The sequence below is a fragment of the Dendrobium catenatum genome, unplaced genomic scaffold, assembly GCF_001605985.2.
Source record: "Dendrobium catenatum unplaced genomic scaffold, ASM160598v2 fragScaff_scaffold_1608, whole genome shotgun sequence".
Taxonomy (NCBI): Eukaryota; Viridiplantae; Streptophyta; class Magnoliopsida; order Asparagales; family Orchidaceae; genus Dendrobium; species Dendrobium catenatum.
This window is the reverse complement of record NW_021320070.1, coordinates 4466160-4483158: the sequence shown is the minus strand read 5'-3', so window position 1 is coordinate 4483158 and position 16999 is coordinate 4466160. Positions and strand designations below refer to the sequence as shown.

The 16999-nt window shown below is 32.6% G+C and overlaps 1 protein-coding gene across 4 annotated transcripts in view; it reads right to left on the bottom strand.

The window, feature by feature from the left end:
* LOC110105537 overlaps window positions 1-15100 on the bottom strand; it is a 35861-nt gene extending 20761 nt beyond the window's left edge. The window contains exons 1-3 of one of the 4 annotated variants that reach the window (XM_028700987.1): window positions 14961-15100; window positions 13885-14060; window positions 13400-13589 (exon numbers count right to left, since the gene is read on the bottom strand). In XM_028700987.1, the coding sequence (XP_028556820.1) occupies window positions 13400-13542 (143 nt within the window). In that variant the 5' untranslated portion in view covers window positions 13543-13589; window positions 13885-14060; window positions 14961-15100. Of the gene's footprint in view, window positions 1-13399; window positions 13590-13884; window positions 14121-14960 lie in introns of those variants that run through there. The other 3 variants (XM_028700986.1, XM_020835085.2, XM_020835086.2) reach the window with 3 other exon arrangements.
* Window positions 15101-16999: the final 1899 nt, after the last annotated feature.

The window sequence follows — 16999 nt, the reverse complement described above, 5'->3', positions numbered from 1 at the left end:
AGAGAACAATTTAACAAAATAATCCCAAAATAAAATTGTCACTTATAACAAAAGATTGATCCTTGGAAATCGTGGTTCTTAACTTGCTTAGGCTAAGAAGAGCGGAGTCGATTAACCAAACAATTTAAGCAAAATGCCAAGATCAATTGTAAAACTACGACGGTAAACAAGAATCCGCAATTTAATAAAGAGAACTTTCACCTTTGGAGTCCATACGCTCAACTAGTCTAGGTTTTAGCGGAAGAAGAGTCTCCACATTAGAACCGAGGTCACTCCGAGGAAGAAGAAACCTAAGATCGTCGTTCTTGGATAGGTGGCCGGAGTATGGAGTTCTGGACAGCAATCCAATGATGTCCAACAAAGTCTGGACAGCAAGGGGTTTGAGTTTGGGGGCTGACCAGCCGGTAGAAAGGTGCAGAAATCAGTGGACAGCAGTCTACCAATTTTCAGAACTTCTGGACAGCCATCCCGTGAGGCAGATTTCAGGATGGGAAGGGGTTTGGAGGAGTGGCGGGCTGTAGAGAAGAAAGGGAATTGACTGGAATTTAATTCAGGACTTCAATTCCTGGATTGAGAGGGAGTGAAGGCTTTAGAAGGATTTCCAGCAAAGAGCCACGGACTCATTATTCCTAATTCTCAACTCTAGTATTAGGAAATAACAATAATAGCCTAGGTATGAAGGAAAGCCGTGAGAGTGGGATGACGGAACTAATTGAGGAGGGAGAGAAGCCATTTCAGTTTTTAGATTTTGAAATCTGAAAATTAAAACTGAAGAAATCAGCAATTATTATGTGCGAGGAAGGCATTAAAGGGTGTTTAAGTGGTGATGAGGTGGCAATTAGAGAGGCAATAAAGGTGAGGTGGCCGGCCATATGGGGAGAGAGAGGGGGCTTGGTATTAAATAAAATGGGGCCCACAATTTGAATAACAGATTTGATAAAAATCTGTAATAAAACAGATTTTTATAAAAAAGAAAACTTCCTTTTAATTGAGAGGGGAAAACAGGCACTATTTGAATTTCAAATATGCTATTAAAACTCAATTAAAACAATTGTCTCAATTCTAGGAGTCAATTAAGGAAGGTAATCAAAAGCTCATGAGGGAGTTTGAATTCCAAATCCCAAAATTTCCAGAGAGGGCGGGATGGGGCTGTGGCCGGCGGGATGGGGTTACGAGCTGGCTGGCAGGGAGTTGGCCGGCGGGAGGCTTGGACGGCCCAGGTGACCGGCGGCAAGGGGGTGATGGGGGAAGGGGAAAAGTAAGGCTAGAAAATCAAGAAGAAAATTTGGAAGACTTTATCAAGAGAAATAAAAGAAAAGAGGAGAACAAGAAAAACCTAGAACTCACAAAGAGATCTAGCTTCTCCTACGAACTCACTAAGAGATCGAGGAGGATGAACTCACAAAGAGAACATAAGTGACAAATTTTCATTCCATCAAAACTAACTATTACATGAGAAGGGGTGTATCCTTCTTCATCATATATATTTTTTTTTGGTAGACAGTACAAAAACAAAACACTGTTTTATGTGAGAAGGCAAATAAGTATAGCTCACACTCAAAACTAACAAGATATTATCGTTTGCAACGTACAACTATCACATCTCACTATCAAGCACAGTCTTCCACTTCACTTCATCATTTTCAAGGCACATCATGCCTCCAATCGTAGCTATTACTAAGAGAAGCGCATCACAATGTTTTAGTATATCCTTGTCAATTTTGGCAAGGCTTGCTGGCTCTTTTGAACCTCCTGAAGATACTCTCATTCTAAACAACTCCCAGTTATCTTCTTCAGATAATTATTCCAAATAATGAATGACATATGTAGCCATCATTTTTGTTGCTCTTATACTACGTGTGCTAGCAACTACTGCGCTTACATCTCTACCATAATCCAACAACGTCTTCAACTCATCCCACTGATTCTGATTTTCATTCCACATGTCATACAAAACAATCAAATACATTTTTTCACTGATTATTTCTTTAAGTTGATCCTGCAACAGCTCCATATTTAAAATATTGCACATTTGTTTGTTGGATGCCTCTATAATTAGTCTCACAAGACGGGAAACATAGAACTAGATATGAATCTGAAAATGATTCTCCACCCTATGGTTTTTATAAATCAATTTATTGAGTATAGTTTTTTACATTTCACCCATTGCAACTATAGGAAGCACCATAATTTTCTCATTATTGCTAACAGCATAATTGAAAAAATAAGCTCACTATGTCTTCTTTATTTTTTTCTGTACCTATGACGATTTCTTTGTCAACAAAAGAGTGTGTTTGAAGCATGCGATCATAACATATTTGTGGCACTCTGTTGAGTTTGAAATTAAATCTGTAGATTTCGTCTGCTAAATTCTTCATTTTCTTTATAATAGCATTCAATCTCCAACACAATTAGAAGCTAGTTATGAAATTGGAGAAAGAACAATAGTAAAGTACCTGACGCAGAATAAAGATAAAGAAATATTATAGCTCTCTAATTACATGCAAGAAAGAACCAAAGTTTCAAAACTCACGAGCAAGATAAGAACAGAGAAAAATAGATAAGAAATACAAAACAAAAAAATATTTATTGTATTGATACAACGGATTAACGAGTCATAGTGCTCTGTAATAAGTTGTACATTCGAAAAATAAAATTTAGAATAACAGTTAAGATAAAGTTCATTTTCTATAAGAAAATGATGATGATTTGATCTGAACAATGTGCCAAAAAATTACAATTTGTTTATCTTATAACTAATTATCACAGTAAATGAAAATATTAAGAAAATAAAATATGTGAAATGCAATATGCAATTCTCTTAACAAAACAACTAAGAAATTTTCTCATCCATCCCCATCCATTAACATAATGAAAACTTCTTCATAGCAAGTGACAAAGTTTAAAGTAAGAAATAGTAGTGAATTAAATTATCAGAATAAATTAAGAGCAAAGATAACTATAGGCGGTAAGAGCTATATAACACTGGATTAAATCCATACCAATGCTCGATTGTATAAACAACAATCGAAGAGTACCTTTTTTAACATGTTATCCTGATCGAGTGACTTCCTTTAAGCTTCGAAGATGAAGTCGTTGAGTACGTCGTCTACTTTATAGGCAACGTCCTTCAATGCAGAGAGCTAGATTTTGATGCCGGTATGCGCGATCTGTCGATCATCTGCATCTGCGAGCACATTTCAGATACTCCCTAAAATTCTTCCCAGCTTGTTTAAATTAGCTTCGGTGCCAAAGACAACACCGACTTACTAGGTAGTAGAAGAGAGGAGCTTGTGGATGATTTGCAAAAAAATAACTATAAAAATGGATTCGACAGCCTTGAAGGAATGGAGATGGATAAGCACTGTAATGAAACAATCGTAGTGCTCATGCTCTAAAAGTCTAAAATTATAAATTGTATTAGACGGTGGACCTCGACTTTACTGGGTATGTCATTTTTTAGTTAGACTTTACTGGATAAATCATTTATTAGTTTACTTTCATTAATTTTTCTCTTTCAGGATCTCTTTTTAATAGTTTTTTTTTTTTTTGTTCTGATAAATTTATTTTTGTCTAATTATAAATTTTATCTTTTTAAGTAATTTTGTCTTATAGATTTTCAAATTGAGATTTATTTTTGATTTTTTCAAAAACAAAATATTCTTTATGCATAACTTATATTTACATTACATGTAATACACCTCCCATACTAAACTTTTTAACATTAATGTATACACATCTATTAGACATCTTATAATTATACATGCGTATAAATTAATGCTGAAAAATTACTATGGGAGGTGTACTACATATAATATGAATGTAAATTATGCATAAAGATTATTTTATTTTTTAAAAAATCAGAAACAAATCTCAATTTGAAAAATTATAAGATAAAATTATTTAAAAAGATAAATTTTATAATTAGACAAAAATAAATTAATCAAAATAGGAAAAAAAACTCTCAATGAGAAACCCTTAAAGAGAAAAACTAATGCGAGTAAACTAATAAATGACTTACCTAGTAAATGCTAACTTAAAAATGACCTATCTAGTAAAGCCGAGATCCACCGTCTACTACAATCTATAGTTTTAGACTTTTAGAGCATGAGAGCTACGACTGCTTCATTACAGTGCTTCTCCATCTATATTCTTTTATGGCTGCCGAATCCATTCTCACGGCTATTTTTTCACAAATCATCTGCAAGCTCCTCGCTTATATTATCTTATAAGTCGGTATTGTCTTTGGCACAAAAGCTAATTTAAATAAGCTGAGAAGAATTTTATGGAGTATCTAAAATGTGCTCGCAAATGCAGACGATCCGCAGACCGCATATACCCGAATCAAAATCTAACTCCCCGTATTAAAGGATGCTGCTTATAAAATAAATGACATACTCGACGACTTCATCTTTGAAGTTTGAAAGAAATCACTCAATCAGGATAACATATTAAAAAAGGTACTCTCCGACTGCTGTTTATACAATCGAGCATCGATCCAATGCATGGACCTAATCCAGTACTAAATAGCTCTTATCGCCTATAATTATCTTTATTTTTTCTGATAGTTTAATTTGTTAATATTTCTTACTTTAAACTGTCGCTCGCCATAGAGTAGTTTTTATTATGCTATTAGGATGGAAATAGAAGAAAATATTTATTAGCTGCTTTGTTAAGATAATTGCATTTCACATATTTATTTTTTTATATTTTTGTTTACTGTGATAACTGGTTACAAGATAGATAAGCTGTGATTTTTTAGCACCTAGTTTAGATTAAATCATCACCATTTTCTTATAAATAATGAACTTTATCTTAACCTTTATTCTAAATTTTTTTTTCAGAATTTACAACCTATTACATACCACCATGACTCGTTAATTCGTTATATCAATACAATGAAAATTTTTCTATTCTACATTTCTTCTCTAATTTCCTCTGTACTTATCTTGCTCGTGGGGTTTGAAACTTATATTCTTTATAGCTTATAATTAAAACGCTCTAATTTCTATTTGTCTTTATTCTGCATTAGATACTTTACTATTGTTCTTTCTCCAACTTCATAATTAACTTCAAATTGTGTTGGAGACTGAATGTTATAATAAAGAAAATGAAGAATTTAACAGATGAAATCCACAGATTTAATTTCCAACTCAACATAATGCCACAAATATCTTATGGTCGAATGTTTCAAACATACTCTTCTGTTGATAAAGAAATCATCATAGGTAGAGAAAAGGATAAAGAATGCATAATAAACTCATTGATTAATTATGCTGCTAGCAATAACGAAAAAATTATGGTGCTTCCTATAATTATAATATATGGAATGGGAAAAACTACACTCAGCAAATTGATTTACAAAAATCACATGATGGAGAGTCATTTTTATATTCGCATGTGGGTCTATGTTTCTGATGCTGACTTTAATGTTACCCGTCTTGTGAGACTAATTATAGAGGCAGTCAACAAACAAACGTATAATATTTTAAACATGGAGATATTGCAGAATCAACTTAAAAAAATAATCAGTGGAAAAATATATTTGACTATCTTAGATGATGTGTGGAATGAAAATCAAAATCAGTTGGATGAGTTGAAGACGTTGTTGGATTATGGTGAAAATTGAAGTACAGTAATTGCTAGGACACGTAGTATAAAAGCAGCAAAAATGATAGCTACACATGTCATTCATTATTTGGAACAATTATCTGAAGAAGATAGCTGTGAGTTATTTATAAGGAGAGCATTTTCAAAAGGTACAGAAGAGTGCAAGCCTTGCCAAATTGGCAATGATATACTAAAGTGTTGTGATAAAATTCTCTTAACAATAGCTACGATTTGAGGCATGATGCGCCTTAAAAATGATAAAATGAAGTAGAAGACTGTGCTTGATAGTGAGATATGGTAGTTGGAAGTTGCAAACGATAATATCTTACTAGTCTTGAGTGTGAACTAAAATTATTTATTTTCTCACATAAAGCAGTATTTTGCCTTTGGTGTTGTCTACCCAAAAAAATATAGGATGAAGAAGGATACATTGATTTAGTTATAAATAGCAAATAGATTCATTCCTTTTGATGGAGAAGGAGATTTAGAATCGAGACATATTTAATAAACTAGCTTAAAAGTCCTTTTTTCAAAATATAAAGGAATCTGAATCATTGCCTTCCAAACACACATAAGATATTGATAAAGTAAAATGTAACATGCATGATCTGATGTATGATCTTGCGAAGTCGATCATGAGAAAATAGTGTTTCATAAGTGATTTAGTATTAAGGGATATCCAATCGACTGTCAAACACTTATTTATACGATATTCTCCAAAATTAAATCCATGCAACCAACAAGTCATTTCATCAATTTACACGATAGTAAACTGGAATAGATATTCTCAACTAAAATTGCAAGAAAATTTTCATCAAAGTTGAAGACTTTGAGTGCGTTATATTGCAATATCGATATTTTTAAGAAATTGAGAATAAGGCATTAGAGACAACTGAGGTACCCGGATATATCATTTTCGAATATGGAGATATTGCATAAAGGCATATATTCTCTTTACAATATTCAAATATTAAAACTCTCTAAATATTTTAATCTAAAGGAGCTATAAGATAATTTGGCTGATTTGATGGACCTCAGATAACTCTACATTAATAGGAGCGATAAATTGGTTTGCATGCCAAAAAGAATGAGACGTTTAAAGCAGTTACATACACTAATAAATTACATCGTGGGTGCTAAAACTGAGAGGAGTATAGAATAACTCAAGGACTTGAATCTTGATGGCTCACTTCATCTTTATAATATTGAGAAGATAAGTAATGCACTAGATGTTGAAAATTCAGATCTTTTATCAAAATATAACCTCCATTAAATTATGATATATTAGAATGGAGTTTGTTCTCTAGATGTATTTGAAGCACTGAAATCACATAATAGATTAAAAAATTTAAGTGTATTCAATTATGAAAATTAGTAATTTCCCAGATGGATGAATGATTCACAACAACGACAAAATCTAGTAAAAATCATAATTAATGGTTGTGGAACATGCAAGGAGCTTCTGCTACTTAGGCAATTATCATTCCTAAAGATGTTACATCTTCATAACATAGATGATGTTAAGCATATTATAAGAAAAAAATATAGTATAATAAAATATTGCAAACAACGTTGTTGCCTTCACTAGAAGTTCTTTCGATGGGCAACGTGAAAATTTTAGAGAGTTTGTGGGAAATAGAATGAAGCACTGCACAAGTTATTCCTGATATGTGAAATAACAATGAATGAGTACTATGAGAAAGAATAACAATTATTGGTAAATATCTTTTAAAAATTATAGACATGTAAATAATATTTTAATTTAAAGTTACATTTAAAAAATTTATAAACTTTGAAAAGACATTCAATTGCAAAAAAAAAAATCATTGAAAAGAGTGTAACAAAAATAATATGATGGAAAATGAAATAAGGATGTAGTAAAATGAGAAATAAAAATCTAACTAAGACTAAGAAGTACAAAATTAGAGTTGATTGAATTTATAATAGTAATATGCCAGTAATGAAAGAAAAGTGAGCATAAATTATCAACTTGAACAAAAACAAACCCTTACCCTTTTTCATCCGGGCTTAGGTCCGACATTGACGGCTTTTAAAAAATTTCTTATAATGATAGTATCATAAAATGATAAATTATATAACAATGAATGCACGTGATCTATAATAATCAAAAGTAAGCATAAATTACAATTGAGAGCATATGATATTCATAATCTACTTACACATTACATATAATTTGTCTATCCATCAAGAAACTGGGTTTTAATTTGACAATCAAAAGTAGTTGAATATACAAAACAAAAAATATAATTTAGTTTTAATATTAAACTATTATTGCTTAAGTAAATTCAAATTAAAAATTTCATAAAATAAAGCCATAAGATAAAAGATTGAATAAAAAATTAATAGCGGATGAAATGCAAGATAAAATATATACTAATATGATTAATTGACAAAATTAAATATATGAAAACTTTTTTTCGGTAGAATTAACTTCAAACAAAGATCATGGGAATGTAATTAAGAGCATATCATGTTCAATGTCATCATATAGAACAGAAACATCTGTTACTATTAAAGAAAGATCAAATTTAAAATTTGAATGAATCTATAGAGTTGATAATGTCTACAAAAAAAATATATAGCATGTTAGTATATAATATTTTATAAATATTTTGTTAGGAAAAATTAACATCGAGAGCAATTTATTCTCATAATCTAGTTGCATGTCACATATAATTTGTTTATCTTCAATCAATCAAATAAGAAAATCCAATCCAACAGTTTCAAGATTTGGTCAACATACTACAAAATTTCTTGAAGTGTTGTGGAACATATTTTCAATTTCATGTTAATTTACTCTTTAAAAAATGTGACCAGCTTCAGAAAAAAAATGCTTGTTCTGGATCTAATAACCACGTTAGTTCACAAGTGAATACAAATGCTTATAAAAATTTAGAACCAAAAAATATTATTATGCCCATTATTATAGACTTGTAGATACCCATAAACATTTGAAAGTGTAACAATAAAAACTAAAGACAAGTTTAGCTGAAGTTTGATAAGTGAAAATTGATGATTGCTAACCCAAATACTTACCTTTGTTTGACAACTTTACATAGATGCTTACAGTACAAAAGTTTTTTCATAAATTACATTTTGAACTTTATCTTTAGTTTTATCTATCTGTATAAAATTAATAAGTAGCCAGATAAATTCATATTTATCATAATTTTCTTCAAGTAAATTGTTATGGTGAAATTCATAATATATTCATTTAATTAAATTTTTTTCATTAAGTACCTAAGAAAATCTATTAATTGACATCTCAACCCCTAGGCTAATTAATATGGTTGGAATAAGATTAACTCAATATAAACTTAAAGTAATCCAAAAAATAAAACTTCAATTTTTGCATAAAACCCAAATGCCAGTTCAATTTTGCTCAACTTGAAGTTGGCTATAAATTATATTAAATCATTGAATAGCTACATTTGATGGGCTTAAGAGATATAACTGTAAATACTTGAGAGATAATTCCTGGTATACCATAATGAGATAAAGAAGTGAAGTTCGTTGCAATAAGAAATAAAAACAATAAGAATAATTAAAATTTTTGTTTATAACATAAAATATAATAACAAAAATTTTAACTAAAAGAAGTTTAATCCATTAACATGAAGAATGGCGTTTTATTGAAAAGTTCAACAATGAAACGCACAGAAAAAAATAGAAACATTCAGTAGTTAAATTGAAAGGGCGAAGTGTGTAACTTGAAATTTTTTGGTAATGGAATGCTCAGAGAAACCGTTCATAAGTGAGGTAGAAGGGGAAAAGTGTTTAATTTTTTGTTTTTTCTTTAAACACCGGCAGAGAGAACTTAGCTTAATGCTATCGGAGAAACGTTTGTTCTTCAGCTATTGGAACCGAACATGAATGAATATGAACCGTTCATTTATGAATATGAAGCAACCAAAATAAACGTTAGATTCATTTTAAATAAAGCTAACTACATCACTCAATAGAGATGAATGGAGGAGGAGAATTTGTAGATCTGACAATAAGTAATTATGATAAAAGCTAATGGTGATGATGAAATTGACGTGAAAAGAATTCTATGTTTATGTTTTTACAGCTTTTTGATATTTGCTAGCAAATTATGTGACGACTTCCCATCTCTTATCTAACTTTCTTTTGCTTTAGATTTTATTGTGACAATAATTTTGATGAGCACTATTCAGATATTGTTTCTGAGTTTGGTGTTAGCAATGAGTAGGCACTAGGCCGAATATCAGGGCATGAAAATCTTGGCAATAGCAAACAGAAAACTAACAGGAAAAAAAATGCATCTCAAACTTTAAAATTTTCATTGGATTCCAAAGTGAAATGAGAAATTACGCTATAAAATTAAAATATTTCTTAATGGCTTAATAGTTATTCTTATAGATTAATTTGTTCTACTTTATGTAATCAGAATTCTTCAATCAATGTGATTATTTAACCTGGATATTAAGTTGCATAACATTATAATTTAATGGGACTGTTTCGTGCCCTCATTCTATTTCTCATCTACTACATCCCCTCCCTTAAGAGAGCATAAAATTTGAAAATAATGTATTGTTTTTAACTTGATATGCCTTGTTTTGGAAACCAAAAACTTCACTAATCTTAAACCCTTAAAATCTATAGAAATCTTAAAGTAAATATGGCCCGATTTACCCTTAGAAAATCTCGTTTTAAAAGATGAAGGAAAACAAATCCTTAATCAGTAATATTCATTCGCATGCTCTGTTCTCCACGTCATCTAAGAAAATGCTAATTTAATTAAGAAGACCAATCACGTGGATTTTTATTACGGATGATTGACTGCAATCAGTACAATCAACTGTGAAAGAGCTCGCACTTGAAAAAATCCATAATGGTTCGGCAAGCTGGTATGAAATACAAGTACAACGATGGAGCCATCAAAGTGACTGTTGGGTTGATGGGTTTGGGGAGAGATGATTCATCTGGCGAGAGGGAGGATCGTTTGTGGCGTGAGAACACCACAGTGGCCTTGTATAGCGAGAAGGAGATGAGCGGGAAGAACCTGCTGCGTTTGGCAATAGGTGGATGAGTGAGAAAGAGGTGATGCATTTGGTTGGAAGTGGCAATGTGTTCATTAAGGTTATTTTTTGATTGCAGAATCATTTTTCAGGGAAAAGCACTGAAAAAATATAAACATTCGGTAGCCAAACCGAAGGGGAGTAGTGTGTTACTTAAAAATTGTTTGGTAGTAAAATGCTTGGAGAAACCGCTCATAAGTTAGGTAAAAGGGGAGAATTGTTTAAAAAAAAATATTTTAAACCCGACAATGGGAAAGTACTACTACTGGAGAAAGGTTTGTTATTCGGCAATTGGAACCGAAAATTAATGAACCCTTTATATCTTCTCTTCTAAAGCTTCTTTCCAGGTGTGGAATGTAAATGAGCATCCCTCTGTCATCAAAAAGTTTCTCAAGAAGAGAAGAAAAAGCTCTATAGATGAGTTAAATATAGCTATGCACTTGTTTGCAAGACCAGTGGAGTTGTGATGCTTTGCTGGGCCAGAAGGTGGGATTGGCAGTGCCTTTGGCAAGAAACCAAAGAAGAATTTCGGATTCCTCGGCAACTCCGGCTACCTGCTATAGAAGGCCTCCATAATTCTGGTACCATGGGAGCAAAAAGAAGCTAAAAGAAGAAGAAGAAGAGTCAATCCAAGTGTTATTCTCAGTAGCCAACCCATCAATTAGCTCAAAACAGAGAGGAAGAGGAAATGATGGCCTCTATAAGAAAAGGATTGGTGAAATAGCGGTGCTGGTGAGAAGCAGAGTTATTATGAATGAAAATAAACATGATGCAAGTTACTAAGCATGAAAATAAAAACGAATGAACAAAAAAACTAAATTGGAGGAACTAATATGGCCTTGCAGCATTTATCGTAAAATTACAGAGCTCAAACATATTTATATGAAGAGCTTAAGAAAATAGAGAATAAGACAAGGGCAGATTTATCCCTAAACATAAATAGGAAAAGAAAGACAAATGGGGTTGATTCTCAAACCTTTTTTCGGCAGATATGGGCAGCTGCGACCTCACGCCAAGTTGGGTTTTCACGCAAGCAGGATGATTTTTGGCGATGAGGGAAGGCCAGATGTGAGAAGGGTTGGATGTGGCAAAATAGCGAAGGGGAGAGAGGTTGAATAGCGAAAGTGGGTGGAAGTGGCACATCATTCGTTTTTATATTTGTTATGAGATAACCATTTGAAACACGCACCCGGAAATTGAAAATTGCAGGGAGACGAAACGCTTGGTTTGAGCAAAAATATTTTGATGAAATGCTCGATATGGAATTAAATTTATTAATGATTGAAGAATTGTATTGGAGAAACCTAAAAATAAAGAATATGAAGCGTCATAAATGAACAGTGAAGATTTAATTTTATATTTATAAATGAATGAATAAGATTTGCTATGAGTGGAATCTCAATCCACTTATATATATATATATATATGCAAGAAGAGGATTTCAAGTTTTGTGAAGCCCTCTAGTAATGTCGTCAGTCCAAAAAAATCAGAAATCTCAAGTTTTATGAGGTCTTCCATCTAATGAGGTAGAGACACCTAGCCATCACATTTGTTTAAGTATAATTCTTGAAGCCTTGTGAATCATTTCGGTCTTGACAAGGACTTAAAGATTGTAGCATTCACTTATGCGTAGAGAGCGGATGGATGTAAGGCAAGCTGAAAAATGAATTAAGCCTTTGCAATAGTACAAATTAAGCTCTTGTAGTTGAAAAAATTCTACTCTTTTATCTGATGTGAATGACAAAAGGTTATTGAGATTTGCATTACATGAGCTCAGTATAAATTTTTGAATATAGTGTATAGCTGGAATGACTTTTAAATTCATACAGTTTTTTATATTCATATTCTTCAAGCAAAAATAGAATTTTCGCATATCATAAAAAACTTGTGCACTGCTTCCTTCTATTTCCCACAAGCTCTCTAAATTTTTCATGTTGCTCATTGTGAGATCTTCCAGTGAAGGGAACAACATTGTTTGCAATTCTTCATCATACATATTATTTTGCTTACAATATGCTTAACCTCATCTATGTTATGAATGTGTAATATCATTAGGAACTATAGTTGCCCAAGTGTCGAGAACTCCTTGCATATTCCACAACCATCGATTGTAATGAGTAGTTTCACTGATGTTTTATTAAATACCTCAGTTATATCATTGACCCTCGAAATATATATCAACGAGCACTATCAATCATTTTTAATTGTACTAATACTACTTGATATATAATTCAAGATCAATATGGTGTGAATCACTTGTCCAAGACTCCTATATCCTCATTTTATCTGCACTGCCACTGTTCAGTTTAAAAGTAGGGCCACAATCTTCATTGGCATGAAAATCAACAAATACCAATATAAAATAAGATTTAAAAAAATCAAATTAGAAGAACATATCCTCAAGATTTGATGTTGCCCGTATTTTTATGGTTATCTATAAACTAAAACTCCTATATCTGAAATTTGAAAAATGAACTTTTCTAGTGAAAAGACGTGAAAAATCCCCTTTCAGGTGACAAGAACATCAACTTAAAGAATTAAACACAATTTTTTATGCAGTTCAACGCTGTAAGAGTCTTCATCCTCCTAATCTAGTCAGTAAATATAGTTGCACATATAACAAATTCCCAGTTCTCTTCGCTAATAAAAAGCTAAAATAGAAATCATAAGAGAAACGCAATTCATCAAAGTCAAAACCCTAAGGGAAACAGAAGATACAGAATGACCTCGGGGTACCGCGGTGGAGCTCCAGTTGAGCGTCCTGCAGTCCAAACTTCTGCCTGTCAGAAGAAGCGGAAATCACCTGGCCAAACTCCGCGAAGCTCACCGGCGTCGCATCCATAGGCTTGAGCTTGATAGTTTTCGCCATTTCAATGCGCCGATGAAGGAATAAGTTATCTGTTATATAAAAAATTACTGGCGAAAAAGTTGCAACTATCCGTCAGTTCTGTAAAGAAACGGCCTTTCCTCTATGTGGATGAGACAGCGGAGAGATTATTAAGGAGCTGTTTGGTATCGGATTTACAGCGGAATTTAAGTTGGATTTACGCTAAATCCAGCCAAACGGTTTTTTGTGCGCGCGTTAAATCCCGGCGATTGATAAATCCCGGATTTAAGGATTTACGGCTTAAATCCCGGATTTACTAAATCCCTCGGTTCGGCGGATTTATGGGATTTGGCCGAAAGAAGCGCGCGAAAGGTAGAAAGTTACCTTCAACGCCAGCGAGCTCCCGTTGTTGCTTCCGATCAAAATGTCGAAACTTCCGATCTGACAGGAAAGGATAATCGTCGAAGGAGCGAAGTCGAACAGCCACTAAGGAGCCGAAGAAGCGACGCGTGCAACGAAGATGAAAGGCAAACCCTACACCTCCTGCGAAGCAACGATGCCTAGAAGCAACGAAGCGGCACAACAACCACGAAAACAGGGGAAATTATGAGGTCCGGACTCGTGCGCAGTCAAGCCCAGTCAAAGTAGAGTCAAAGCCAATTCAAAGCATAATTAAAATACAGTTAAAGTGCTCAATCAAAACGCATTTCACATGAGAATATTTTAATTGTTATCCGGATCTAAAAAAACATTTTTCTAAGTCCGATATCCGGACCTAATAATTTCCCCAAAACATAAGACGAAAGGCAAACCCTAAACCCTAGATGCATCTAAGTTATTATTGATTAAATTAATACAATTTACAATATTAATAATTAAGTAAATAATTAAAATTTTTTATATACTTATTTTCTCATTTAACATCTAAACTTGCTTACTTACACACCTATCACCTAAATATTATTTAGCTTTCTAAAATATCATTCCATCTTCCAGTTGCTCTCCAGGTTGTTTGTTGGCAAGAAACTCCAAATGCCGGTACACTGATGGTGGATGTATGAGTTCGGTTCAGGAAAATGAATCAAATGAGAGGGATTCTGGGTCTTGCTGCAGAATCGTGTAAGTCTAGCATATCGACTGCTACAGGTTTGTCAACAAGCAAGAATGTTTCAAGAAGTTGCACTTCAGAGATCACAGAAAGTTCGAACAATTTTTTTTTTTTTTTTATGTATGTAAAAAAACCCTATTTTAATTCATGCCCCAAGTTTGCAAATATTTTTCACCAATAGACTTCCCACTCATCATTTTAGATAAGATTTGGATCTTACGAAAGAAATTGAAATGAAAATTGTCCGTCATTCATATTACAAGAAAGATGACTGCAAACAGAGCATATGCCATTGCAAAACCTAAGCTATACTCATGCAAAGAAGAAAAGCATATGGAGGATAAGTGTTTACTTTGCCTTTTGAGATTACAGGAGGCCGATAGGAGACGGGAAAGGAAAGATGCTCGAAGAGAAGGGGAGCTGCTATGTTTCCCGTGAGAGAGCTGTTCGGAGAAGACGCGACGCGAGAGAGCTGCTCGGAGATGTTTCCGGCCAGCGAAGCCAACGCGAGAGAGCAGCTCAGAGATATTTAATGCCCGCGAAAGGTTGTTTTCGCGACTTGGCTTTGACGGGAGTAGACAGAGTGTTATATTTGACGAGGGTTAAGTCATTAGGGTGGTAAAATAGTAAAAATTAAAGTTTAGGTGTGAGATAAGTAAATAAAAATGTTTTGGATGTTTGGTATGTAAAAATCCTAATATAATAGTATTATTAGTGCATAGATTAATTATCTAATTTAAATTAATTAAATAATTAGTAATATAATTAGTAATTAAATATTAATATAATTATCTTAAATTATAGAACTTAAAATATATATTATTAAAAATATAACTAATAGTGTAAATAATAATTAATGAGTAACTTGTACTTAACATGTTATTAAATTCATAACACGTTATTTTTTTAATTATATATATATTTTAATTTATAATTATCTTATTCAGATTTAAATCTCTAAGTGTCATAAATCCTAAAATATGCAACCAAACAATTTCTCAATATTTAACAGGATTTAATATTTGTCATATCAAATAGATTTCAAGATTTAACACCCTTAGGATTTATAGGATTTATTAAATCTCACTAAAGTTAAATCCCACTTGCTGCCAAACAGCCCCTAAGAAAGCAGTCTGGAGGAGAGATTATTCTCTGCGGACCCGAGCAATACCGAGCCATGGTACCTAGCACAGTTATGTGGCGCATTCTGGTTAGTCTCCGGACACTGTTCGGCGTCTGTACTGAATAATTAATATGTCTGGAGAGGCGCAATTATTTTTGCTTTTCATAATCACAAAATTGAACAGTTTTATTTGTTCAAACTATGCATGTAATAATCTTTCGTGACTTTGCAGGAATTGTTGCCAAGCTCTAGGCCAAGAAAGCATAGATATAAATAAATTTTTTGGAACTTTTGAACTATTCAAGTTAAATTATTATAAATTTTACACTCAAGTTTTGACATCAAGATCGCTTAGTTTATATTCAAAGCTCACAACTAACATATCATGATGAGTTAGATAGAAATCATATCAAATCATCAAGGAAATCCAGTGCACTAGTTGTAATTTTTTTAACGCTGATTGCTTACGCATCACATCTCCTGTTGGTTGGGAACTTAAGCTATCAAAAGAGGCTTGAGTTTGAATCTTACATATGTAATATGCATATGAATTTGCGTTAAATAGCTCAAATGTCCAAAAAACAAAGATATTGATTGTTTTGAGAGTCACACTATTATTCGGAGCAACCATCATTTATTTTAATAAAGAAATCATGTGTATATTTTTCAAAATATTTTTATTATCATATCTACTACTTCAAATTTTTTATTTACTCCTATGTTGTCCTAAAATTTTTAATATATCATCTCTATCACTTTGTTTAGCTCTCTATTAACTCGTTCGTCTTTTCTTCTTTATTCTTTGATTCCCCATTAATTTAAATACTTGAAATGCTCTCCCGCCAATGTTCTCCCTTCATCCTGTGTAAACCTACAGCTTCTAAAAAATGGAGCAATGAACCCTCTTCCGCCAACATTTTATCTTTGTACCATGTAAAGTCGTAGCTCCTGCTACAATCAAAAATATGGAATACTAGTTTTCTGACTCCCTTCATCCCAATCAAATCCTCTAAGCGGAGCTTCTCCATCATAATAGTAATGACTCTCAATTCTAGAGATTACACGCTTTGTGCTACCTCCTTTTTGTTATCATTCTTCCTTGCAAGTTGCACCATTATGTTTATAACGTATGATGAAGTTTTACAAGTTTTTTGACATTTAAATGGCACAAAAGTAGAAAAGTTATGACATCTAGCAAATTTTTATTGTGTAATTTTTAAAATGTTATTTTTGTCTTGTTTTGATTTATTTCTTCTGAATTTATAAGA